Consider the following 26,956-nt stretch of genomic DNA (forward strand, 5'->3'; position numbering starts at 1 on the left):
CCTGTTAGTGATGTCTTGATAATTTTAATGTATGTTTAAATAAATCTGTCATGAAAATCTGTCTGTGTAAATGGTTATATTTCAACAATGAATTGGAGTAAAAATTGTATGATTAGATTCAGAAGTTAATGCAAAAACTACCTTATGTGCACTTCACATGTTTGCATACAATTTGTTATTTGAGTGTTGATTAATATATCTAAAAATAAATAGCAACTGAATTTAGGCTAATAGTTGTTAACCTTGTTAACCTTTAATATCAAAGTAATGCACAAGTAAGGGCTCGCTATATAGTTTACAGAATTAACAGAGGTAATTGTTTTTATCTTTAAGAAACGTTTAATTTTAATTGAATTCATTTAAAGACAGAGACTTTGTTCAGTAAACCACTGTTTAATATAAAAAAAAAGCAATTTTATATTTAGTTTTCACCCCCCTGCTGTACCGAACCCATGCCGAACCATGTCTTCAAAACCTTTGAAAACAATTTTGTTTACCATTACACCCCTGATTAGATAGATAGATGGATAGATAGATAGATAGATAGATAGATAGATAGATAGATAGATAGATAGATAGAGAATGGATGAGTACTAAATACACTATGTCAAAACGATAGATAGATAGATAGATAGATAGATAGATAGATGATAGATGATAGATAGATAGATAGATAGATAGATAGATAGATAGATAGATAGATAGATAGAGAATGGATGAGTACTAAATACACTATGTCAAAACGATAGATAGATAGATAGATAGATAGATAGATAGATAGATAGATAGATAGATAGATAGATAGATAGATAGATAGATAGATAGATAGATAGATAGATAGATAGATAGATAGATAGATAGATAGATAGATAGAGGATGGATGGAGTTCTAAGTACACTATGTCAATCAAAACGATAGATGGATGGATGGATGGTTGTTTTGAAAATCTAAAAATAAAGTTTTCTCTGATGGGTAGCTTTAGGGGTAGTGTTAGGGGATAGAATATACAGTTTGTGTAGTAAAAAAATCCAACGTGTGTGTGTGTGTGTGTGTGTGTGTGTTTACTTAGCTATACTTTAGGGATAGTTTGTCCTCAGAAGTTAGCTATATCTAACCTCCCTTTGGGGACATCTGGGGACATCCATATTTGGAAAAACAATACATAAAAATATAATGCACTATCTTTTCAGTAAGAAAGTCTGTGTGCTCATTTTTGTTTTAGGGTGTCTTCTCTGTGATGTGTCCTCACCCTGACATCTTTCTGGTGGCACGAATTGAGAAGGTTCTGCAGGGAGGCATTACCCACTGCGCCGAGCCCTACATGAAGAGCTCCGACTCCAGCAAGGCAATGGGCCTAACATAACCACATACACATCCTGTACATAAACAAAACAGCTGATCCAAGCATATACACAAACAAAACAGAAGTACCAAATACATTACGTCAATCAAAACAATAAGTGGTTATTATAGGGATAAGGAGAAGGATAATCAGGACTTAGGATTCATAAACATACTAACAAATCTACCACATCCCACAATGACCCTTGCAATATCCTGCCAAAATCTACTCTATGTTACCAACTAAAACCCCGCGAGGCTCCCAGGAAAGTGCTGTCTGCCCAGTTTACTGTTAATAAAATATCTCTCGAGAGGTTGTGGGGAACACTTTGTGTGTTTTGCTTCACAGGTTGCCCAGAAGGTTCTGAAGAATGCCAAAATGGCCTGCAGCAGACTGGGCCAGTACAGGATGCCTTTCGCATGGGCAGCCCGGTGAGCCAAAACTCTCTGGAAATGTTCAGTTATTCTCTCTGTGTATTGTCAATCACAATATTTAATCTTTTTGTTCTTTTCCACAGGCCTGTGTTTAGAGATGCCTCAGGGACTCTGGATAAAAGCGCTCGGTTCTCCGCGCTGTACCGGCAAGACAGTAATAAACTCTCAGAAGAGGATCTTTTCAAACTGCTGGCAGATTTTAGGAAGTCAGTATTCACCTCAAGTCATCAGTCTTGTCTTCACTGTGATGTTTCTTGTCCATTTTACAGTAGTTTCAATCTATTAAAGGGGTGGTTGATTATGATTTCACTTTTTTCACTTTAGTTAGTGTGTAACGTTGCTGTCTTAGCATAAACAACATCTGTGTTGGGCTGCTTTAGAGAAGAGGAAGAGTTGTTGTAGTAGAGTGTTGTTGCCATGCCGTCATTTTCAATTCAACACTGGATTTGCACAAAAGATGAACATGACAGCACGTTTGTCGATGAGTTGAATCAACTCCACAACAACTACATAAATTTATCCACTAACCATTCAGAAACGTCCAGTTTCATTCGAAAAGTTGTAACTTCTTCCTGAGTCTCTCCATCAGTGTCGACTCCGGTTTGAACAATGTAAGTCTGAACACCGTTACTGACAATCCTCATTTTGGCTGCGTGAGATTCTCCAGCTTTGTTGTTGTTGAGCTGTTAAAGCTCCGCCCTCTTCTGGAAAGGGGGCCGGGAGCAGCAGCTCATTTGCATTTAAAGGGACACACACAAAAACTGTGTGTTTTTGCTCACACCCAAATGGGGCAAATTTGACAAGCTATAATAAGCGATCTGTGGGGTATTTTGAGCTGAAACTTCACAGACAAATTCTGGGGACACCAGAGACTTATATTACATCTTGTAAAAGGGGCATTATAGGTCCCCTTTAAAACAATGGATTTTAAGTGGAAGTATTTTCAGAACATCTGCAGTGTATTTCCAGCTGTGGATGGTCTCACTGTTAGGAATGTGTTTTGTAGTACTTCTCAGAGGGGCACTTTTTCAGTCCACCTACAGAGACATGAGCTTCTAAAATAAATGTACAGTATATGTCAAAATTGTATCCACAGACCTGAGAAGATGGCTAAATTACCTGTCATCTTGGGTAACCTGGATGTGACCATTGATAATGTCCCTCCTGATATGGCTAGTAAGTCTTCAAAATATTTGTTAATGTAACCCTAACCTAATGCACATCTTTTCTGATGATATTTTCTACCCTGATTGTGTATGCCCTCCTTGTGTGCCATGAATTAGTCACTTGAACCTGAATTTTCTCCTCTCCGTTGGCTAGACTGTGTCACTCCATCCTACATCCCAGTGAGGCCTTTTGAAAGTAATGGGCCGAGCAATGGTGTTCTGTTGGAGGTGGAGGAGTTCGTTCCCTGTATTGCCAAGTGCTCTCAGCCTTTCACTACCTACAACAATCATCTATATGTCTATCCGAAGCACCTCAAATATGACAACCAGAAGTCTTTCGCCAAGGTCAGCTGTTTCTTGCAAAATGATGGACTGACATATGAAATGGCTAGTGTAATGAAGGCTCTGTTTACACCTGCCGCTCATAAAATTTGCACTTCTGTTTCATGTTTTTTCTTTCTCTTATGTGACTCAGGCGAGGAATATTGCAGTATGTGTGGAATTCAGAGAGTCGGATGAAGAGGATGCTCAACCTTTGAAGGTGTACATCTGCCCCGAGACCTATAGACAATGTAGATTATTTTTAATTTGCCCAGAAGATAATATTGCTCCATGTTTATGCATGTCATTGTTATGTGTAGTGTATCTATGGGCGCCCAGGAGGTCCTCTCTTCACCAAACATGCATACGCAGCTGTACTGCACCACCAGCAAAACCCAGAGTTCTATGATGAGGTGATGAATGATGCACTGAAATACATATTATAGGGGGCAATGCAGGAAATGATTATAGTGGAGAAAGTATCTATACATTGGAGTCCAAAAGTGTGAGACTGTATTGACAATCTGAGGTTTAAAATTAAAATCTAATTTAAACCAGAAAATAAAAAGAACATTTTAGCAAAAGGGGAAAATACCAAGAATTTTTTATTCTAACATTTCACCCAGTTGTATGCTCATAATAATACATTATTATTTCTAATGGGAAAGAATTTTCACTAGTGGTCTTTTGAATTTCAAAAATGCTTTTTATTGGTAGTTAATTTCTTTAGTATAATGATAATAGTGGGCCAGCTATCCAAATATGAGAGATTTTATCACTGTATACCCTGTTGAAAAAAAACAGCATATGCTGGTTAGGTATGTTTTGAAGCACGGCAGCTGGTTATGAGCTGGTTTATGATGGTCCTGAGTTGGAGCTAGTTGCTCAGGACCAACTTAGGACCAGCACTTCGCCAGCTTAAACCAGCTGCCATGCTTCAAAACATACCTAACCAGCATATGCTGTTTTTTTTCAACAGGGTATTCAGATTTAGGTATACAGTGTTTACATTCATATATTTCACATTTTTTAGTTTTCTTTTAATCATATTGTTTTATGTGTATATGTACTGCAGATAAAAATCGAGTTGCCCACACAACTTCATGAAAAGCATCACCTGCTCTTCACTTTTTACCACATCAGCTGTGACAGCAGCACAAAGAAACGGGATATAGTAGAGACCCCAGGTACAGCATGCTGAATAAAGCTGACAGTGACAAGGCTAAGATGTTGAGGCATGGGGTAGATGCATCTTTGGGACTTTTAGCTTTTTATGCATAATATTTCTGCTGCATTATCAAAGAGAGGCATACAGAACTAATGAAGTGTAGTCTTTAGATGTGCTGAATGTTTTCTTTCACGCACTCTCATTTTTGTCCTTTTTCTCTGTCAGTGGGCTCAGCCTGGCTTCCTCTGCTTAAAGATGGTCGTGTTGTTATGAGTGAGCAACACATCTCTGTGGCATCCAACCTACCAAATGGTTACCTCAGCTGCCAGGAGGGTGTAAGCAAGGTAGACCCACTATGCACAGTCATAACAAAAACATTCCCATCTTGGCAAAAACTGCAGCCATTTGCGGACCAAATGTGATCCTGTATCTGTTGAGTCTATGTGTATGTGTGTGTGTGTGTATGTTTGTGTGCTTGTTTTCATGATTTATGAGGACACAAATTTGTATAATGACATGGGTATTACACTGGTATTACGATGTAAAAAATTAGTCTAATTTGCTATTTGGATTTACTTTGTGATTATCAAGATCTAATTATTATTGACCTTTCGTCTCAGTGGATTTTGATGCATAGTATTAGTTTTATGCAGGTAATTTTTATATTGCTTTTTCATAGCTCAGGAGACTCTTTGGGGTTCTCAGTTATTTTTCATTGATAAATCAATTGTAGATACTTAATATTTCGGTAACACTTTACTTGAAGGGGTGTGCATAAGACTGACATGACACCTTCATAATCTTGACATGACACGTGTCATGAATATGAAGGAGGTTTTATGAATGTTTATGACAACTGTCATTAAATGTCATTCGCTCAATTATGTCATTTTTAATGCAAAGATGACATTGTTTGAGATGTCTTTCTTACGACAACTTGACATAAACCAACACATCATAACCTGTCAGTGTCTTTGTCATGACAACGTGACATTAGCAAAACATGATAACCTGTCATAAACATGACATAGCAGATTAATTATCAAACTTAAAAAACTACATAGCTTTATGGGTTAACATTACATTACATTATTTTGGTAACATTTCAGTATAGGGAACACATATATAAACGATTAACTATGACTTTTCCCTCAATAAACTCTTAATTTACTGCTTATTATAGTTAATTGTTAGGTTTAGGTATTGGGTAGGATTAAGAATGTAGAATAAGATCATGCAGAATAAGGCATTAATATGTGCTTTATAAGTACTAATAAACAGCCAATAGTTTAGCCATATGAATGCTAATAGTAATAAGCAACTAGTTAAAAGACCCTAAAATAAAGTGTTACCATTATTTTATAACAGTGTAATCTTTTTTACGAAATTTGAAATTATCTGACCTTCTGTTGGAGGAAACTTAAAAAAACAAAAAATAAAAACATAAAAAAACATGAAATGAAAAATAGTTATGACGCTGTTATAAAATTATTTGTCAGAGTATTGTCACTTAATGAAATTTTAATGACAAGTTAAATTTGTACCACTGTACTTGAGCTCAAGATACATATTTATGACACTATTATAATGGCCTCATGTCAAAACCAACTACATGACAGTTTAATGCAATGTTAACCCATAAAGCTAAATGATGTCAAGTTGTCATGACAAAGACACTGACAGGTTACGATGTTTTTTTTATGTCAAGTTGTCATAACTCGGACATCTCAAACAATGTCATCTTTGCATTAAAAATGACATAATTGAGCGAATGACACTTAATGACAGTTGTTATAAACATTCATAAAACCTCATTCATATTCATGACACATGTCATGTGATGATTATGAAGGTGTCATGTCAGTCTTATGCACACCCCTTCAAGTAAAGTGTTACCAAAATTTCTCCTAAAATTACGAAAGAGACTTCGTCTTTGAGAATTTAATGAGGAATCTTTGAGTTTGTATTGAAATCTCTGACTTTGTTGAAATCACATTTGCACATACATAATGACATAAAAAAATACTGAGCTCTTTTCTCAGGAAAATTAAATGAACAAATCTGAGAAGGCATGCTACTTCAGCAAAAGTCTCCATTTGCCCTTTGTTTAATCTCATTGCTAAAAGAATAGATCATTCAGTGGATGATCTGTCTGTATTATTAAAATAAACCATTTAAACTTGATGTTGTGTTTGCAGCACTCTAGTCCTGAGATAAAGTGGGTGGATGGAGGACGTCCTCTCTTCAGAGTGTCCACACATCTGGTCTCTACCATCTACACTCAGGTATGACTATAAAGGATATATATCCTAATTATGATGTTATTAACATTATGATGTTATCATCATTGCAACATTAGCTCCACCCACTGATGTGGAGAGAAGAGCAAAACAGGACTAAAAATAACATTACCTTTCAAAGGATCTTAATGCTAGGAATATGGTTATTTATTTTCAACAATGTGTATGTCTCAGTTGAGCTTTACTTATTTGTATTAGGGGTTGCACCAACTAATCGACTAGTCGACTTTAATGCTCTGCCATGTTGCTTTAAGCATGACGTCGACTAGTCGCTGGTCATGACCTATAGAGGGTGCAGCAAGATACGAAACCTTTGAAGTCTCTGAAGTCCACTAGTCGACGTCGACTCGACTTTAATCACATAAATGTCAGCTTTAAAAATTCTGAAGTTGTTCAACGGCTAATTTGTATTCGGTACATTTCACTGTGGATTCTTTGGTAAATCAATCACATTTCAGCACAGGCTTTGCAAACAGACTTTTACGATATGAACTCGACAGTAATGCAACAACATGTCAGTAACTGTGTTAATTCTAATGCCTGATCTGATATTAATGATTCATGTACAGTCAGATGTTCTTTGTCTGTCAGTAAATCAAACCAGTGACTAAACAGTCAACTTCACATTGTTTCTCTTAATAGTTTCTCTGTTATTTAAATGGTAATTAAATTACATAAAAAAGCGATCAAATAACGCTTCCTTTACAATTGCTGGAGCTGTCAATCAAACAGTGCAAGTTTATCAGTGACTCCCATTATATTCAACAAGTCTCTTATTTACATTGTGTTTGCACTGTTAGATATGATGAAAGCATTTGTTAGTGTGCAGAAATCAAGTTGCAATAACGAGATCACTGCATTCATGTGCTCAACAACATGTCTGTGATCGGCTACAATCTTCATGCCACATTTTAATGCCACAATTTAAATATAATGCGATAGATCTAAATGTAATGCTATAATCAACACTTTTCATGATTACACTCAAAAAAATAACTTGTTGGTCTAACTTAATTCAATTATGACACCTATTTCCACACAATTGAACTGATTTATTTGAACTTAAGATAGGTTAATTGTACTGATGAGTAAAATTCATGCTAATTGAATGAGATCACACCAGTTTCATTTGACATATTCTGTGAATGTTTCCTGAACATAATTCATTCTTGTTGATCCAACCAGTGCTATTGCAATTCAGACTGGTGCCCTTGTGCAGTGTTGCTCAAGTTTTCTGCACTTTTAAGGAAATGGAAAGACCTGTTAGTGTTTAAGTGTTTAATGTTTAGTTATTTTGAACATTTAAAAGAGTTTGTAGCGTATATATATAAAAAAAAATTTGTTACCATCATGGTGAAGATGTGCGCTTGTGCTTAGGTTGTGAATAGCTGTTGTACACAGACATACATGTTTCATGACCATTGAGAGGGATAAAGCTGATGACCATATGTAGACTATGTAAATTATGTGCTGGCCCTCAAACTAATTTATTTATATTTCTATAAAAACTAATCTAAAATATCACTTTTTCATATGCTAAGTAACATTTATAGCATGCAAGTAATGATCAGATAAAGAACTTCTCATCACTGGCTTTAGCACAATTAAAGCTTGTTGAGAACAACATAGAGTTATTTCATGCAGCCACCCATAGCCTAACCACAAGGTCTACACTTCAGCATAATGGTAACCTCAAAAAAATCGACATAACAAACTCTTTTAAATGTCAAATATAACTGAACATCAAACTTTAAAAGGTATTTCCCTTTACTAAAAACACATTAAACAGCACTTAAGTTCAACATTTACTGTCCTGATCTTTCCCTACGCAAAGCATGCTGGGAACTAGAAATCCACTGCCCAGTTTCAATCAATGCAACATAAATGATTCATGTCGTCCCAACACAAATGGTTTAGGTTAACCTAACATTTTGCAAATTTAATTTCATTTAACATAATACAATTGAGTGCAAATGCCAATTAAGCAAAAAACTAAAGATGTGTGTTGGTTCAGCTTATTTTATTTAAATAAACTGAACAAGCAGCTAGAATCATTTTTTTGAGTGTAGTTAACCTTGAGAGCTGTAATAGTAAAAATGTGCTAAAAGTTTTCAAGAAAGTAATACTATTTCATATGCAAAGATGTCAGCCAATCACAGCAGTGGGCGTTTACACAGAAGTGTCCCAGCAGACACGCCCCTTAAAACAGAGTGTTCAAATTAGAGGGCTAAAATCAGGGTAGGAAAAATGCCTTTTATTTCTAAATTATGACAATTTTTTTATGTAAAAATCATACTAACGTTATAAATGCACCCCAGGAAGCATTATAAAACAATGCAGTTCATGACCCCTTTAATGTATTTGGTCTTGGTGGACTAGATCTGCTACGCATGCTGGTGCTGCTGCTATGATTTGTCATAGCTTCTTTATTAATCTAGTCCCACTCTGTAATTTAAACATCTCCCTTTATCTCCTCAGGATCAGCACCTGCACAATTTTTTCCATCATTTCCAGAGTATGCAGTCTGGTGCCACCCGTCCAACTGAGGGTGAGCTTGTCAAATACCTCAAGGTGAGCATAGAGATGTCTGATTTAATTATTATTATTATTATGTTGGGTTAAATAACAAAACATTACCCATAAATCCCCAGAGTCTTCATGCCATGGAAGGCCATGTTATGATCAACTTCCTGCCGACCATTTTAAACCAACTGGTTCATGTTCTGACCAGCGCCAGTAATGAGGATGTGGCTGTAAACACCACCAGGTGAGAGAGCAGGAGTTGCCAAAATCAGAACATGGGATCTTCTTCTTTCTGTTTTTCACATGTTCTCTTGTTGTTCATCTGTCTCACCTGCAGGGTCATGGTCCACATTGTTGCTCAGTGCCACGAGGAGGGTCTAGAACACTACCTGAGGTCATATGTCAAGGTAAATCAAGTTCTGAAGCATGGTTATGGGTGTGTACACTGTCATGCTTTTTGTGCAGTTTCGAAAGTAGACTTGGTTACATGATTTTCTTCATGTTGTTCCAGTACGTGTTTAAAACAGAGTCCTATTCAACCAGTAACAGTAAGACAGTGCACGAAGAACTGGCCAAAGCCATGACATCCATCTTAAAGCCTTCGACTGACTTCCTTACCAGCAACAAGCTTCTCAAGGTACTGAAAACACCGCTCTGATTTAACACTCTTTGATCTCAGAAGGTTTGTTCTGAGTTGTATTTGTCATTGGTTAAAATGTGTACTTTGGTGTTTCAGTATTCGTGGTATTTTTTTGAAGCCCTGGTGAAGTCAATGGCACAGTACCTGATGGAAAGTGGCAAGGTCAAGGTGAACATAATCATATGCTACTCTCATAACTACTCTTTACAACATTTTCATGGTAACCATAGTTTTCGTCAAAATATCTTAGTTAAAACAGTGAAAACTTGGTATTTGCCTCCACTGATATCAACAATGGAAATTAACCAAAATTAAAAATACTCTGAAAGCTTCTTAGACTTTTGAAAGTGATCACATATTAAGGGTTTTACTGTAATAACAGTAGCCATATTAACTATAGATTTTGGAAACTTTTTACCATGTTTTTTGTAAGGGATGCTATATTAGGTGGTTTACCATGTTCCTTTTATTATTTGTCTGAGCCATGTTGTTGTACGTGTAGCTGTCCAGGAACCAGCGATTCACGGCTTCGTTTCACCATGCTGTGGAGACACTGGTGAACATGCTGATGCCCCACATTACCCAGAAGTATAAGGATAACTTGGATGCTGCCCGCAATGCCAATCACAGCCTGGCTGTCTTCATAAAGGTACAGCCAGAAGAAGAGCTGCTCTCTCTCTACTATGAGCAATTGATTTTATACTCTGAAACACTGACCAATATTTGATCAATTTCATCAATGAAGTGTCCTGAGTTATCATTTCATGACAATGTGAAGTAATCGGTGCCTTCTCACTAACTGTCCTACAGCGCTGTTTTACCTTTATGGATCGAGGATTTGTCTTCAAGCAGATAAACAATTACATCACCTGTTTCATACCTGGAGATCCCAAGGTACATATAACAACTAGGGCTGTCAAACAATTAATCGCGATTAATCGCATCCAAAATAAAAAATTTGTGTTTACATAATATATGTGTGTGTACTGTGTATGTATATATAAATACACACACATGCATGTATATATTTACGAAAAATGTGTTATATTTATATATGTAATATTTATATTTATATACAATATAAATTATATAAATATATATATATACAGTATATTCATGCAAATATTTCTTAAATATATACAGTACAGTCCAAAAGTTTGGAACCACTAAGATTTTTAATGTTTTTAAAAGAAGTTTCGTCTGCTCACCAAGGCTACATTTATTTAATTAAAAATACAGTAAAAAACAGTAATATTGTGAAATATTATTACAATTTAAAATAACTGTGTACTATTTAAATATATTTGACAAAGTAATTTATTCCTGTGATGCAAAGCTGAATTTTCAGCATCGTTACTCCAGTCTTCAGTGTCACATGATCCTTCAGAAATCATTCTAATATGCTGATTTGCTGCTCAATAAACATTTATGATTATTTTCAATGTTGAAAACAGTTGTGTACTTTTTTTTTTCAGGATTCCTTGATGAATAGAAAGTTCAAAAGAACAGCATTTATCTGAAATACAAAGCTTCTGTAGCATTATACACTACCGCTCAAAAGTTTGGGGTCAGTAAGAATTTTTATTTTTATTTTTTTGAAAAGAAATGAAAGAAATGAATACTTTTATTCAGCAAGGATGCATTAAATCAATCAAAAGTGGCAGTAAAGACATGTATAATGTTACAAAAGATTAGATTTCAGATAAACACTGTTCTTTTGAACTTTCTATTCATCAAATAATCCTGAAAAAAAATATTGTACACAAATATTTTGTACAATTGTACACATTAAATGTTTCTTGAGCAGCAGATCAGTATATTAGAATGATTTCTGAAGGATCATGTGACACTGAAGACTGGAGTAATGATGCTGAAAATTCAGCTTTGCATCACAGGAATAAATTACTTTGTCAAATATATTCAAATAGAAAACAGTTATTTTAAATTGTAATAATATTTCACAATATTACTGTTTTTTACTGTATTTTTAATTAAATAAATGTAGCCTTGGTGAGCAGACGAAACTTCTTTTAAAAACATTAAAAATCTTAGTGGTTCCAAACTTTTGGACTGTACTGTACGTGTATGTGTGTGTGTATTTAAATACACATAATAATTATACACGGTACACACTGATATATTATGTAAACTTGCAATTAATCGCAATTAATCGTTTGACAGCCCTAATAACAACATAGTTGTATGAACTTATATAGTTATATAAAGTGCTAATTTTGAAATCCTAATCTATAATTTAAATGTAATAATTTATCATTTTAAAATTTAAAAAGAACTGTCATTATTAGCAGTCTCATGCTCAATTTAATAATATAATATAATATAATATAATATAATATAATATAATATAATATAATATAATATAATATATAATATAATATAATATAATATAATTATGTTACCAAGGCTGCATTTATTTGATCAATATAATATAATATAATATAATATAATATAATATAATATAATATAATATAATATAATATAATATAATATAATATAATATAATATAATATAATATAATCGTGTCCCTTTGTGTCTTGCAGACGCTGTATGAGTTTAAGTTTGAGTTTCTGCGGGTGGTGTGTAATCATGAACACTACGTACCTCTAAATCTGCCCATGCCTTTTGGGAAGGGTCGCATTCAGAGGTTTCAAGGTAATAATACAGGAATATTCTACCACATGCTGTTGTTGAAATAGTCTAAGAAATTGCCTGACATCTGTCATGAAAGGTTAAGTTGTTCATCAGGAAAATTAGATTCAACAGAACTCTCCTTTCCTCTCTCTGATGCTTCTTCTTTCTGTACCTATTGCTCATTTTCTGCCATGCCTTTCCACTGTTTCCTCTTTCTTTGTGTGTGCTAGCTTTTCTGTGTCACATTAAGGAGACTCATGCCAGAAGTGTAGGTGAGCAGTCCTGCTTGCCTGTGACTGAACAATGTTTGTGTGTCTAGTCTTAATGACACAGTCTTCAGTGTCCTAGTCCACTGTGTCTTACATATGTTGATGTTCATTCACCGGTCTAGATTCTTTTGATTGATTGATTAATTGATTGGGTGTTTAAAACTCTTGTATTTTCGGAATAACTGTTTGTAAACTGGCTGTTGAGTCTGCCTGTGAAATATCTTCTTATGTATGTGTGTTCTTTGTGATTTGTTGTACCATACCTTCAGTGAAGTTATTTAGGTGCATAGTTTTCAATGCCATACTTTTGCTTTTATCATAAAAAGCTGTAGAACATTTTTTGGTTATGGCATTAAAAGGATTTTTCTCAACCAGTGGCTCTTTGGTCTTCTTAGCAAAATATTTGAGCTGAAACTTTCAAACATTTTTTTAAGTTAGCTGGAGGTTACATTTAGTATCTGTGGTGTAATATCTGTCTTTCTCTCTATTTTCTCTCTCTTCATAGATCTGCAGTTGGACTACTCACTGACTGATGATTTCTGCAGGAATCACTTCCTAGTGGGTTTGTTATTGAGGGAGGTGTGTGGGGCCCTTCAGGAGTTTGGAGAAGTCCGTCAGATTGCCATTCAAGTTCTCAAGAGTCTGATGATCAAACACACATTTGACGATCGCTATGTCTCAAAGGTCAGTGCGTAGATGAATAATTTTCATCATTATTTTCGTCAATGACATTTTCTCACAGATGATAACGAGAAGATAACTAAATAAAAACCTTTTTTATAATAAAAACCAAAAAAAAAAAAAACATTTTTTGAATGACAAAAAACTTTGATAAAAGTGAAAATGTTATTGAGGGATGATTTTGGAAGAGATCCAGCCAGAATGATGTCCTGCACTGTAGATGCACACATTTGAATTGTAATGTGCTGATCCACCCAATATAAGTTGGCATACACTTGATGCATGTCTCATAAAACGTTAAAAAAATATAAACGTCTGGGAGAAAGAGAAGAGCTGTCATATGAATAGACCTGAAAAGCATGACAACACAAAAGAGAACTCTATTCAGTACAATTTTCTGTGCACACACTCGAAATGCGCAGCCGTGTACACAGAAAGCTAGACACAGCGCATGAGTACTGAATTGAGCTCTCATTCGTGTCTGAATGGACAAATACACACAACATTGTCAAAATGTCAGTTTTGGAGAGTATTCACGTAAACAGTTATGTCTTAAAAGAAAGTAAACAGTTGTGAGAATATCGGATGTGCATCAGTGTATTGGATCCACCCATTCGGTCTTAAAGTGACAGCAGCCTAATAAACCTGCTGCCATCTGTGCTCTTAATATTAATCAAACAACAAAAGACGAAAAGAAAACTCATTCACCGTTCTTTAATAGCTTTGATAAGGATTAATTTATACAAATAAGTATGTCTGCATGAAAGAATAAAGAATGATGTATGCAAATTGTTATTAAGAATGCATATATCAAATATATATAAAACAAATACTGAAGCTGGAGTATTTAATCATTCTAATGAAACAGTTTGTCCAGATCAACTGCAGTTCTCTGCATAAATTCAAGGACGCGCCCCGTCTTTCCCATCGCAGCAACCACGGCTTCACCCACAACCTTGTTTGTACACCATCTTTTCAGGAGAAAAATGACACGTAAAGTGATCGTGCATTTTTGGTGTCTGTTTATGGACTCGTTATGCCACATCACAACGTCCATACGTTCAGGCAATCAGATTGCCGTATGTAGACATGTGCTTCAGACACCGGCTAACGCAGAAGCATTCCCATAGCGTCAACGCCATGACGCAGCATCGTTTTCCCCTGTCAGAGAACTGGGTTACATACATAACCTGAGACGTTTTGTTTAGTGTTTTACTCTGGAATGTCAATGCATATTAGCTGGAAAGTCTGAGAAATAAAGTTTTTTATGTATTTAACATGATTTATCATGATTATCTTATTTTTTTTATTTCTAATTTGAAACATACGCTACCATTCAAAAGTTTGGGGTCGGTAATTTTTTTAGAAATGTTTTAAGTCAGTAACTTATTGACCCCAAACTTTAGAATAGAAGTGTATAATTGAAACATAATCTTGTTTTGTATATTTTGTTCAAATATATAGGAGCTGTACTGTATTTCTACCAGTAAATAGCTAACCTGTATGTTTGTGCAGAGTCAGCAGGCCAGGTTGGCGACACTCTATCTACCCTTGTTTGGGTTGCTACAGGAGAACGTTCACAGAGTAAATGTGAGAGACACGTCAAATTTTAACACCAACCAGGTGAATCATCTTTTTGTTCTTAGTTTTCTCTTTTTCTCTCTTGCATCAGTCTGAAAAGTTAGGTTGAACTCTGTTATTTCTCCTCAGAATGGGCGAGATGAACATCTTGCCGGCATCTCTACGGCAACACCCCAAAAGCCTGTTGGTAACCTTGACAACAGCCTTCATAAGGATGTATTTGGGGTTATCTCAGGAACTGGTGAGTGATGACCAAATCAAAAACATTCCTTACCAGCATCTTTGAGATTATCAGCAGATGTTTCCGATTTTATTATATGAATTAAGTTTATTCTGTGCGTAGCCTCTCCTCACACCTCCACGCCCAACATCGGTTCTGTGCGACACGCTGACTCCCGGGGTTCTCTGGTCAGCACAGACTCAGGAAACAGCCTCCACGAGAAGACCATTGAGAAGACCAGCTCCCTCGATAAGGTAAAGCAGAATGACAATCTCTTATCTGCCTTGTTTAAATGTAATCTCCTACTTTCAAAATATGTATTGTAATAAGCCCCTTTCGAATAAAATTTGACTTTGTTTTGTCTTTTAAAACAATATTAAATGGAGGCATAAAATGTTTAGGGGGGTTCCTTCCTCCCCCACCACATGTTCTCCGAGGCCCTTTAACTGGAGCTGTGATGTATTCAACTTTTCCACATGTGTCTAATACATTACTTGACCATGTGAGGTCATGAAACATCTGTTATGTTGCGTTGCTCACTCCCTGGGTCATTTATAGGTAACGGTGCCTAAAAAAAAATTCTTTCTTTTTTGAACATGTCAATTGAAAAGAAATCACTTGTTATTCTCCCTCAGGGCCAAATGATAATAATTTCAGAAGTACTGTACCAGTAGTTTGTTTTCTTTAGTAACCTCAACCAAAAACATTTCATTATTTCAACCCTGTCAGAATGTTATGTAAAGCATAGGATTCAATTCAAAATATGTCACTTGAGTAGATAACCTAGTAAATTCTTGTAGTATCATTCAGTTTTGCTGTATATTTTTATATATTACAGTATAATGTGACACATATACTGATTTTTTTTTTTTCATATTTTATGCTAACCCTGTTAGATTGTCAACATGTTTCTATGGAAGCTTGTTTCTGCCACTGAATAAAAAATAAAAAAGGTATAATTGCGACTTTTTATCTCGCAATTCTCACTTTTTTCTCAGAAATGCGTGACATAAACTCGTAATTGTACATTATGAAGTCTTTATAACTCGCCTTTGCAAGTTAATTTCTCACAATTGTGAGTTTATATTTCACATTATTGTGAGAAAAAAAGTCAGAATTGTGCGATTAAAAATTTGCAAATACCTTTTTTATTTTTTATTTAGTGGCAGAAACAAGCTTCCATATGTTTCAGGGTTGGAGGATATAAGCTTGAAGCTTATAATAATTGTCTTAATTATCAAAAATCTTTGCACCACAATATCAAAATGTCAGTTCATTCATACCGATCACAGATTATTCCCCTCATAAAATTGTGAAAATATTGAGCTTGATGTTGAGAAAGTTGCTTTTTGTTTAAAATACATAAAAGTGTTTTAAATTAAAACTTAAACATTGAAATCATGGTATTTTAATTTCAATAAAAGCAAAATGTACTGAATGATTTTTAAATGTGACCCCTTAAAATGTCTTGATAAGGAATGGGTGCAAACAAACTGGCAAATATAATCTTTAAAATGTCTCAGGGTTGATTTTTTTAATTAATTAATTATTTTTTGTTTCTATTACTCACTAAACAAAGTTAAATATATTAAAATAGGAGTACAAAAATGGTTTCATTCAGCTAGATTTAGAGTGAGGCATGATGCTGTTGCTCATAAATTCAATCCTAACTCTTATCCTCCCCTCTTGACCCTAACCTCTGACCTCTTAGCCGAAAGAGAGGTTTACACGTAGACACACCCTCACCGTGTTGCCCCTCCCCCTTGAACCAGAGGACTCCGCCCCTCTCAGCCGAGCAGCCAAACGCGTCACAATGGATTTCTCACTGCTCTCAAGCCCCGCCCTCTACGACAATGACGCTAACAGAATTACTGACACCATACAAGTAGAGCAACCCTAGAGTGTCCCCGTCTGGGGAGTGTGCGTGCTTTCATCTCTTTAATCTTTTATATATCTTGAGGTTGTTGCATGTCTTTCTCATATTGTATTTTTCCAGCTCTGTGCATGTGGTGGGAGGGTGTGTTTTTTGTTCACTGAAACTCATTTAGGGGTGAACAGTGTATGATTCCTCTCCTCAGAGCTTCTGATGGACCACAGTGTTCTGTGATGTGGTATTTTGCTGTGTCTTTATATACTTTATGCGTGTGTTTGTATGACAGACTCAGTCAGCCTCTGCTCTGGGTAGCTCTATGCTACGTTGTGATAAATTGGACAGAGAAGAAATCAAAAACCTGCTCATGTGTTTCCTCCATGTCTTAAAGAGCATGTCTGAAGGTAAGAACATGCACACATAACTCTAATTTTCAAAGTCCACATACTTTTACTCATGAATTGTTCACTTTTTCACTATTTTTCCAGATGCCTTATTTACATACTGGAACAAAGCCACGACATCTGAGCTGATGGACTTTTTCACTTTAGTAGAGTAAGTCATCTTGAATGGTACTAATCACATCAGAGCATTGAGGTCCTGTAACTTAATACTGAGTACTGAGTTCATTTCTCTCTCTTACACACAGAGTGTGTCTACATCAGTTCAGGTATATGGGGAAGAGATTCATTGCCAGGTAAAAAAAATTTTTTTGCTTCTAATAGTCTAAATTTTGAATTTTTGCTGCTGAATCTTACATGTTTTTGTGTGAAATCAGGGAAAATTAAAGGGTTAGTTCACCCAAAAATGAAATTTCTGCCATTAATTAATCACCCTCATGTCATTCCACACCCTTAAGACCTTCGTTTATCTTCAGAACACAAATTAAGATTTGATGAAATCCGAGAGCTCTCTGACTCGTCCATAAACAGCAATTTAACCACCACTTTCAAGGTCCAGAAAGGTATTTAAGACATCATAAAAACCATCAACGTGACTGCAGTGGTTCAACATTAATGAAAGTACTTTTTGTATGCAAAAACAAAACAAAAATGATGACTTTATTCAACAATATCTTCTCTTCTGTGTCATTCTTATGCTGTTTACGTCCAGCGCGTCCAGGTTCTACATCAGAACGCGACTCATTATTTGCTGGCTCCTGCGTCAGCATCACATATATCATCAAAGTATCTTAATTTGTGTTCCAAAGACAGGTGTGGAACAACATGAGTAATTAATTGAAAGAAATTTCATTTTTGGGTGAACTAACCCTTCAAGGCCGTTAAGTAATCATATTTTTGTTCAACAGGATATTTATGCCAAAACAATGAAAAAAGTATCCTGATTAGGGCTGTCAATTTAATGCATCAATTCAAAAACATTATTTCTTAAAAAATAGTATTACATAATTTGTTTGATTAATTAAAATAATTTTAATAATATTTTAATAATAAAATAAGAGTATTCTTATTCATACTGCCTTGAATAAATGTCTATATAATAAATATATTATATATATTTTTAAATATATTTTATGTAAGATTATATTGTATTTATATATTATTAATTATATATATTTATTCACAAATTAGCACTAAAAAGGTTTTTAATACTATTATATAATACTAAGGTTATTATAGTATTTTAATACTAATTTTATCATTATTTGTTATTGTTATAATGTTTATTTCTTTTTCTTGTCATTTACTTGTTTTGTGTATATTGCTGGCAATAATGCCTGTGAACACAATCATGGCAATAAAATACTTAAAATTGAAAAATGAGTAATGCATTAAGAATGAATTCAGTCAGTGCTAAGCTTATAATCAGTGACATGGAAATAAACAATATGTTCACTTCTAAAGTCACTTTTTCTGATGTCTATTCATCATAGTGGCAGACAATTTTTTTTATTACAAATTGATTTTACCACATTTCTTCTGTAGGACCAGACAAATAAATGCAAGCTTAATACAACCACTGCTATCTCATATCTTCCTGTCTCTCTCTCTTGCCTTTAACTTACATGTACTCACACATATACACATACACAGCATCAAGTCCTACACTATATCTATAATCATCATACCTTGAATGACACTACTCCTTTATGTGTGTATATGTTTTATTGGCTGAAATGCTGGCGAGGGTTCAGTTAGTCAGTGATACTGTAGCATCCTGGCATCCCTGAACAGGGTAAGAGCTGTGTGCTTTTGAGTGGCTTTCACTAACAGCATGCTGACTCATTCAACTCACTGCTCTGTGTGTATGTGTGCTTAGGCATTTCCACATTCATGCTTTCTCAGTAGTTATTTACTGTATCACCTGCATGTGTCCATTAAACACAAGAAGTACAATGATATGCTCACACTTATGTACTTACATCACATGTCCTGCTCTTTGTCCAGTGGGCAATCAGTCACATGACTAATGGATGCCAACAGCTGATACACTGTATTAACATCTTTTATGAGCCATCTGTAATCATATTGGTTTAGGAGTAATAATACAGGTCTAATTGTGTGGCATATATAAAATAGTTTTATATGTACAACCCGAATTCCAGAAAAGTTGGGACGTTTTTTAAAATTTGAATAAAATGAAAACTAAAAGACTTTCAAATCACATGAGCCAATTTTTTTATTTACAATAGAACATAGATAACATAAAAAAATGTTTAAACAGAGATATTTTACACTTTTATCCACTAAATGAGCTCATTTCAAATTTGATGCCTGCTACAGGTCTCAAAAAAGTTGGCACGGGGGCAACAAATGCCTAAAAAAGCAAGAAATTTTGAAAAAATTCAGCGGGGAGAACATCTAGCAACTAATTAAGTTAATTGACATCAGGTCTGTAACATGATTAGCTATAAAAGGGATGTCTTAGAGAGGCAGAGTCTCTCAGAGGTAAAGATGGTCATAAGCTCTCCAATCTGTGAAAGAGTGCGTAAAAAGATTGTGGAAAACAATGTTCCTCAACGTCAAATTGCAAAGGCTTTGCAAATCTACAGTGCATAGCATCATCAAAAGATTCAGAGAAACTGGAGAAATCTCTGTGCGTAACCTTTACTGGATGCCCGTGGTCTTTGGGCTCTCAGACGACACTGCATCACTCATCGGCATGATTGTGTCCATGACATTACTAAATGGGCCCATGAATGCTTCCAGAAACCACTGTCGGTAAACACAATCCGCTGTGCCATCTGCAGATGCCAACTATGAATGCTGAAAGGTATATTAAGGTTTCCATATGGCATCTGTTTCAGGGAAGGCCTTGTGTATTTCAGCAGGACAATGCAAAACCACATATTGCAGCTATTACAGCAGCATGGCTTTGTCGTAGAAGAGTCCGGGTGCTGAAATGGCCTGCCTGCAGTCCAGATCTTTCACCTATAGAGAACATTTGGCGAATCATTAAACGAAAAATACGCCAAAGACGACCATGAACTCTTCAGCAGCTGGAAACCTATATCAGGCAAGAATGAGACCAAATTCCAACATCAGAAACGCATAACCTTGATGCCCAGACGTCTTCACACTGTTTTGAAAAGAAGAGGAGATGCTACACCATGCTAAACATGGCCCCGTCCCAACTATTTTGAGACCTGCAGCAGGCATCAAATTTGAAATGAGCTCATTTTGTGCATAAAATTGAAAAAGTTTATACATGTTATCTATGTTCTATTATGAATAAAATATTGGCTTGTGACTTGTAAGTCTTTTAGTTTTCATTCTATTCCAATTTGAAAAACGTCCCAACTTTCGGGTTGTGTATATATATATATATATATATATATATATATATATATATATATATATGTGTCAGAATAGAAGTTAGCCATAGTGAATGCAGATGTTTTGTCCTATCGTGAGAAATCTGGTTTTCCTTGATATTTTGAAATAACTTCAAAATGTCCTCCCTAGTCAACAAAACCGTCTATTGAAATCTGCATCTATCTGCAAAAACAGGTCATTCCATATTTCAATCTGACCTTTATAGTTTCTGTGGTGCATTTTAGCATGGATTATTTTGTGTCATAAAGTAATGCAAGCTTTGCAAAGAGGCTTTTATTGAAGAATGGAAACTGTATTGACTTGTCAACAAAACTGCTGATCATATTCATAAGCATTTTCATAAGTGTTTAAGGTACACTACCATTCAAAAGTTTAAGGTCAGTTAGATTTTTTGTTGTTGTTGAGAGAAATAAATACTTTTATTTTGCAGGGGAGCATTAAAGGTGACAGTAAATACATTTATAATGTAACAAAAAGTTCTGTTTCAAGTAAATGTTCTTTTGAACGTTTTATTCATCAAAGAATCCTGTAAAAAGTCATTGTTCCTACAAAAATAAGAAGCGTCAAAGCGGTCTTTTGATCACAACATTGATAATAACAAGAAATGTTTCTTGTTCACCAAATCAGCATATTAGAATGATTTCTGAAGGATCATGTGACACTGAAGACTGGAGTAATGATGCTGAAAATTCAGCTTTGCCATCACAGGAATACATTACATTTTAAATATATATATTAAAATGCGAAATACTTACTTGAAATTGTAATCATATTTCACAATATGACTGTTTTACTGTATTTTGATTAAAAATAGCCTTTGTGAGCATAAGAGACTTCAAACTTACCGACCCCAAACATTTGAATGGTACTGTACAGCAGCAACAAACAGCCCATTTAATGCTAAGAGAGAAGGTGGAACTTGGTCTAAAAACCATTCACCGACATTATACTGTATGTGGACCTCAGGGTCAAAAAATAAAATCTGTGATATGACCCCTACATACTTGTATTTTTATACTGTATATATTTATTATTTATGACTTCTCATAAAGGTTTTGTTTTTCCTCAGAAGCCAGGAGGGGGTGGGGTTTATAGCTTCGGACAGGAAGTCGTTGACTCTTCCTGTGTCTCGTAACAGAGGGGGCGTCATGCACACTCGCTTACACCAGCTGGGCAGCCTGGAGAACGCACACACTTTCAACCACAGTAAGACACATTAACACATATTCATTTCTTGATCACTCCTCAACCTTCACAGCCTCTCTAAGATGCCCTAATTTGATGTGCTTTGACAATCATGAAAATTACACTGTGTATGTGTATGTTTCAGTCTGAGAATTTGTTCTCGGGATCTTTGTAGACTAACCGGTAAGAGCTTCTTGGGTTTCAAGGGAACCAAAAAAGCACTATGCATATTTTACACACATCACCCTTTGCGCAAATTTGGCACACCTTCAATGCAGAATGAATTAAGTATTGCGGTCCAGTGGTTCTCAATCCTGGTTCTGAAGTTCCAGGAGCACCCAGCTAACAGGGAATGTTCTCAGATGTTCTTACAAGATTCACTCTTTAATAGAGTGTTCATTCAGTTATCTGGTCTTTAATAATGTTCTCAAAATGTTGACACAAAAACAATTTTTATACATCATTCATGGAAAAAAAAAATGTCTAAAACATTTTAGTTGGGCATTCGTCTAACATTTTTTAAATGTTACTACTTTTTCAAAAAATTCAAAAAATAATACTCCCATAATGTTAGCAAAATTATAAAATGTAATGTTCCACTTGCATCACCAAGAAAAAAATAGTCCTAAAACATTTGAGAAATATCCAGAAGTAACGTTTTTATAACTTAATGGGAATGTTAGCAAAAATTTCTTAGAAAATATTTTTGTTAGCTGAACTGAGAACCACTGATGTACACTCTAAAAAAATGTTGGGTTAAAAACAACCCAAGTTGGGTTAAAAATGGACAAACCCAGAGATTGGATTGTTTTAACCCAGCGGTTGGGTTAAATGTTTGCCTAACATGCTGGGTAGTTTTATTTAACTCAACTATTGTTTAAAAAATGACTATATGGCTGTCTTAAAATGAACCCAAAATATGTTGGAAATTAAAAATCAGACACAGCAACATTCAACAACAAACAACATTCTTTGGGTTCATTTTAAGCCAGACATATAGTTCACTGGGTTTGTCCATTTTCAACCCACCTTTGGTTGTTTTTAACCCAGCATTTTTTAGAACGCAGTCCAACCAGAGAGAGTAAGAAAATACTGAGAGGTCAAAGCAGCTATTCTCAGTTCTGTTCAGTTTAGTTATTAAATGATATGATCTTTCTTTTCCTTTTCCTCCTCCAGCATCTTGCCATGGTGATGCTGACGCGTGTCTCCTGGAGGCTAACGTCTCAACGGAGGTGTGCTTGACTGTGCTGGACACACTCAGTGTCTTCATCATGGGCTTTAAGGTACCGACAACAAGTGGAAATGTATATTAGTACAACTGAACAAAGTCCAGTTCTTCCCTGAAGCACTTTCATATTGAACCATGTATCCACAGACGCAGCTGTGTGCTGATTTGGGTCATAACCCGCTGATGAAGAAGGTTTTCCAGGTTCACCTCTGTTTCCTTCAGATCCCTCAGTCAGAGACGGCACTGAAGCAGGTCTTCACCTCCCTACGAACCTTCATTTACAAGGTAACCTCAAAAGCTACCCTTAGTGTTGATTCATGGGATATGAGAGGAGAAAACCCCCTTGGGGAACATCCTGAGACCACAGGAATCAGACAGTTTGCAGTTAGGAATTTATTCCGGTTAATTCAGGGATCAAACGAGCAAAATAATAATAGTAATAGCTAACAGAACTTCCCTAACATTCTGTCAAGATTGTGTTATGAACAAGTTATGAACAAATGTTCCTCCAGTAACATTTGTTTAAATTTATCTGGTCTTTAATAATGCTTTTTAAAGGTGCCCTAGAACCAGTTTTTACAAGATGTAATATAAGTCTAAGGTGTCCCCTGAATGTGTCTGTGAAGTTTCAGCTCAAAATACCCCATAGATTTTTTTTAATTAATTTTTTTAACTGCCTATTTTGGGGCATCATTAACTATGCACCGATTCAGGCTGCAGCCCCTTTAAATCGTGCGCTCCCTGCCCCCGAGCTCTCGACTATAATACAGTGCATTTACAAAGTTCACACAGCTAATATAACCCTCAAATGGATCTTTACAAGATGTTCGTCATTCATGCTGAATGCATGCATCGGATCATGTGAGTATAGTATTTATTTGGATGTTTACATTTGATTCTGAATGAGATTGATAGTGCTTCGTGGCTAAAGCTAACATTATGAATTATACAGACTGCAAGTGTTTAAAAATGAAAATAGCGACGGCTCTCTTGTCTCCGTGAATACAGTAAGAAACGATGGTAACTTTAACCACATTTAACAGTACATTAGCAACATGCTAACGAAACATTTAGAAAGACAATTCACAAATATCACTAAAAATATCATGTTATCATGAATCATGTCAGTTATTATCGCTCCATCTGCCATTTTTCACTGTTGTTCTTGCTTGCTTACCTAGTCTGATGATTCAGCTGTGCACAGATCCAGACGTTAATACTGGCTGCCCTTGTGTAATGCCTTGAACATGAGCTGGCATATGCCAATATTGGGGGCGTACATATTAATGATCCCGACCGTTACGTAACAGTCGGTGTTATGTTGAGATTCACCCGTTTTCCGGAGGTCTTTTAAACAAATGAGATTTATATAAGAAGGAGGAAACAATGGAGTTTGAAACTCAATGTATGTCATTTCCATGTACTGAACTCTTGTTATTCAACTATGCCACGGTAAATTCAATTTTTGATTCTAGGTCACCTTTAACACTTTAGCACATACATCGTTCATGGATCATTTTTCCTAAAATGTTTTAGTTGGAAATTCATCTAGCATTTTTAATTGTTACTTCTCATTTCAAAATGTTCAGAGAACATTCAAAAGTAACACTCCAATGTTTGCAAAATGGAATATTCCCTTAACGTTCACTTAACCAAGAAAAAACGTCTTTAAAACATTTAAAAAACAGGACATTTTCAGAGAATATTCAACAGAGAATATTCAGAAATAATGTTTTCATAACTTAATGACAATATTAGCAAAACATTCTGAGAACATATTTTTGTTGGCTGGGTAATTTCAGTAAAATAGAATATTTTCTGATATATTTTCTTATCAGCCCCTTTGTATAGCAGACTATACAAGTTTACACTTACCGTCCACAACTAATCACATAATTGGGGAATTAAATGTCCAAAATGAGTGTACATATGATAAACACATAATCGTGTTGTTCATTATTTTGTTAATAAGCCTCATCCTGTACTCCATGTGTCTTTTTCTCTCTTTCTCAGTTTCCTTGTACGTTTTTTGATGGCCGAGCGGATATGTGTGCCTGTTTGTGCTATGAGATTCTGAAGTGCTGTAATTCCAAACTGAGCTCCATACGCAGTGATGCCGCCCACCTGCTCTATTTCCTCATGAAGAGCAACTTCGAGTACAATGGCAGGAAGTCCTTTGTCCGCACACACCTGCAGGCAAGAGAGGGATAAGAGGATAATGGGGGGGGGGGGGGGGGGTCAATCTAGAGCAGCACTTTCCAACCTTTTTGACTCTGAGGCTAAGGGTGGCAATTCATTAAAATAATTGAGTAATTAAAATAATAATTACATTAAATAATTCCAGAATTTTTAGTAACTGAATGTTCTTCAGGGTTATATAATAAATTTAAATTCATTATAAGTTATCAAAATTTTCTTGATTTTATTCATTTCGGTGACTTTTTCCAAGTCAAGAATTCAAACTTTTAAAATTCCCTCAAATATCCAGGTTTTCCAAGACTATGAGAATCCTGGTTCTTAAATAAAACCAGCAGCTGTTGAGGGAACAAAATAAAAATGTCATCATACATCTGAATTTTTAGCTTGATTTAAAACTTGTTTTGTCTTACATCAAATAATTCAGTCATCTTTAAACAATAATAAACAATAAGTCATCTTTCAGCTCACTTGGAAGTTTGATGAGGCCCCCTAGTGGGTCCCAAGTTCCATGATTGAGAATCACTGATCTAGCTCCTTTGCAACCTAGAGTTCATACTGACTTTTTATTTGTACTTTTTTTAAAATTTGTTTTATACTATATTCTGAAGACATAATCTGGCTAAACTGTACCTGCCAATGTATTTGGAACATTTTTTCCTCAGGTGGTGATTGCAGTCAGTCAGCTGATTGCTGATGTCATCGGGATTGGTGGGACACGGTTCCAGCAGTCACTGTCCATTATTAATAATTGTGCCAACAGTGATAAAACTGTAAAGGTAAAATCACTAAGATGTCATCAGGTTGATTTTTTTTGTTTAATTTGCAAAGCAATAATTTATTTAGAAATTGAAAGATCAGATTTGAGTTTAGGCCTAAACATACTGTACATCATACATGTTATTATAGATTGCTATTTGAGTAAGTAGCATCTGGTAATAACATCAATGTTAATATAAATATGGATGTCAGAATAACCCTGAACACCATAAACTAGCAGATAACCAGCTTTTCATATTCAAATCACATGTATATGTCACAACAGATGTGACTGTTTGCTCATCCTGCGCTCTCTCTTCCTGTTCCCTCAGCACACTGCTTTTCCCTCGGATGTGAAGGACCTGACCAAGCGGATCCGGACAGTACTCATGGCCACTGAGCAGATGAAGGAACATGAAAAAGACCCAGAGATGCTGGTGGACCTGCAATACAGCCTGGCCAAATCCTACACCAGCACCCCGGAGCTGCGCAAAACTTGGCTGGATAGTATGGCCAAAATCCATGTCAAGAACGGAGATCTGTCAGAGGCAAGCCAGCCAAATAATTCTAATTAATAAATTAAAGGCTCCATAAAGTTAAACATATCCTGTTACTTATATTTTA

The 26,956-nt window shown here is 35.4% G+C and overlaps 1 protein-coding gene across 9 annotated transcripts in view; it reads left to right on the forward strand.

Moving 5' to 3' along the window:
- dock9b (dedicator of cytokinesis 9b) overlaps positions 1-26,956 on the forward strand; it is a 122,908-nt gene that overhangs the window by 74,531 nt on the left and 21,421 nt on the right. For 6 of the 9 annotated variants that reach the window (XM_048200616.1, XM_048200619.1, XM_048200617.1 and 3 more), the window contains 31 exons: positions 1,223-1,345; positions 1,691-1,773; positions 1,860-1,982; positions 2,873-2,952; positions 3,097-3,287; positions 3,418-3,483; positions 3,584-3,676; positions 4,339-4,450; positions 4,657-4,775; positions 6,630-6,716; positions 9,210-9,302; positions 9,383-9,498; positions 9,592-9,661; positions 9,766-9,891; positions 9,991-10,062; positions 10,397-10,543; positions 10,705-10,788; positions 12,456-12,567; positions 13,321-13,499; positions 15,012-15,119; positions 15,207-15,318; positions 15,421-15,551; positions 17,457-17,571; positions 17,656-17,722; positions 17,817-17,864; positions 22,034-22,170; positions 23,326-23,432; positions 23,525-23,662; positions 25,391-25,573; positions 26,239-26,352; positions 26,665-26,880. In XM_048200616.1, the coding sequence (XP_048056573.1) occupies positions 1,223-1,345; positions 1,691-1,773; positions 1,860-1,982; positions 2,873-2,952; positions 3,097-3,287; positions 3,418-3,483; positions 3,584-3,676; positions 4,339-4,450; positions 4,657-4,775; positions 6,630-6,716; positions 9,210-9,302; positions 9,383-9,498; positions 9,592-9,661; positions 9,766-9,891; positions 9,991-10,062; positions 10,397-10,543; positions 10,705-10,788; positions 12,456-12,567; positions 13,321-13,499; positions 15,012-15,119; positions 15,207-15,318; positions 15,421-15,551; positions 17,457-17,571; positions 17,656-17,722; positions 17,817-17,864; positions 22,034-22,170; positions 23,326-23,432; positions 23,525-23,662; positions 25,391-25,573; positions 26,239-26,352; positions 26,665-26,880 (3,552 nt within the window). The remainder of the gene's footprint in view (positions 1-1,222; positions 1,346-1,690; positions 1,774-1,859; positions 1,983-2,872; positions 2,953-3,096; positions 3,288-3,417; positions 3,484-3,583; positions 3,677-4,338; positions 4,451-4,656; positions 4,776-6,629; positions 6,717-9,209; positions 9,303-9,382; positions 9,499-9,591; positions 9,662-9,765; positions 9,892-9,990; positions 10,063-10,396; positions 10,544-10,704; positions 10,789-12,455; positions 12,568-13,320; positions 13,500-15,011; positions 15,120-15,206; positions 15,319-15,420; positions 15,552-17,456; positions 17,572-17,655; positions 17,723-17,816; positions 17,865-22,033; positions 22,171-23,325; positions 23,433-23,524; positions 23,663-25,390; positions 25,574-26,238; positions 26,353-26,664; positions 26,881-26,956) is intronic. The other 3 variants (XM_048200621.1, XM_048200615.1, XM_048200613.1) reach the window with 2 other exon arrangements.

Source organism: Megalobrama amblycephala, linkage group LG8, assembly GCF_018812025.1.
Source record: "Megalobrama amblycephala isolate DHTTF-2021 linkage group LG8, ASM1881202v1, whole genome shotgun sequence".
In the NCBI taxonomy this organism is placed as follows: domain Eukaryota; kingdom Metazoa; phylum Chordata; class Actinopteri; order Cypriniformes; family Xenocyprididae; genus Megalobrama; species Megalobrama amblycephala.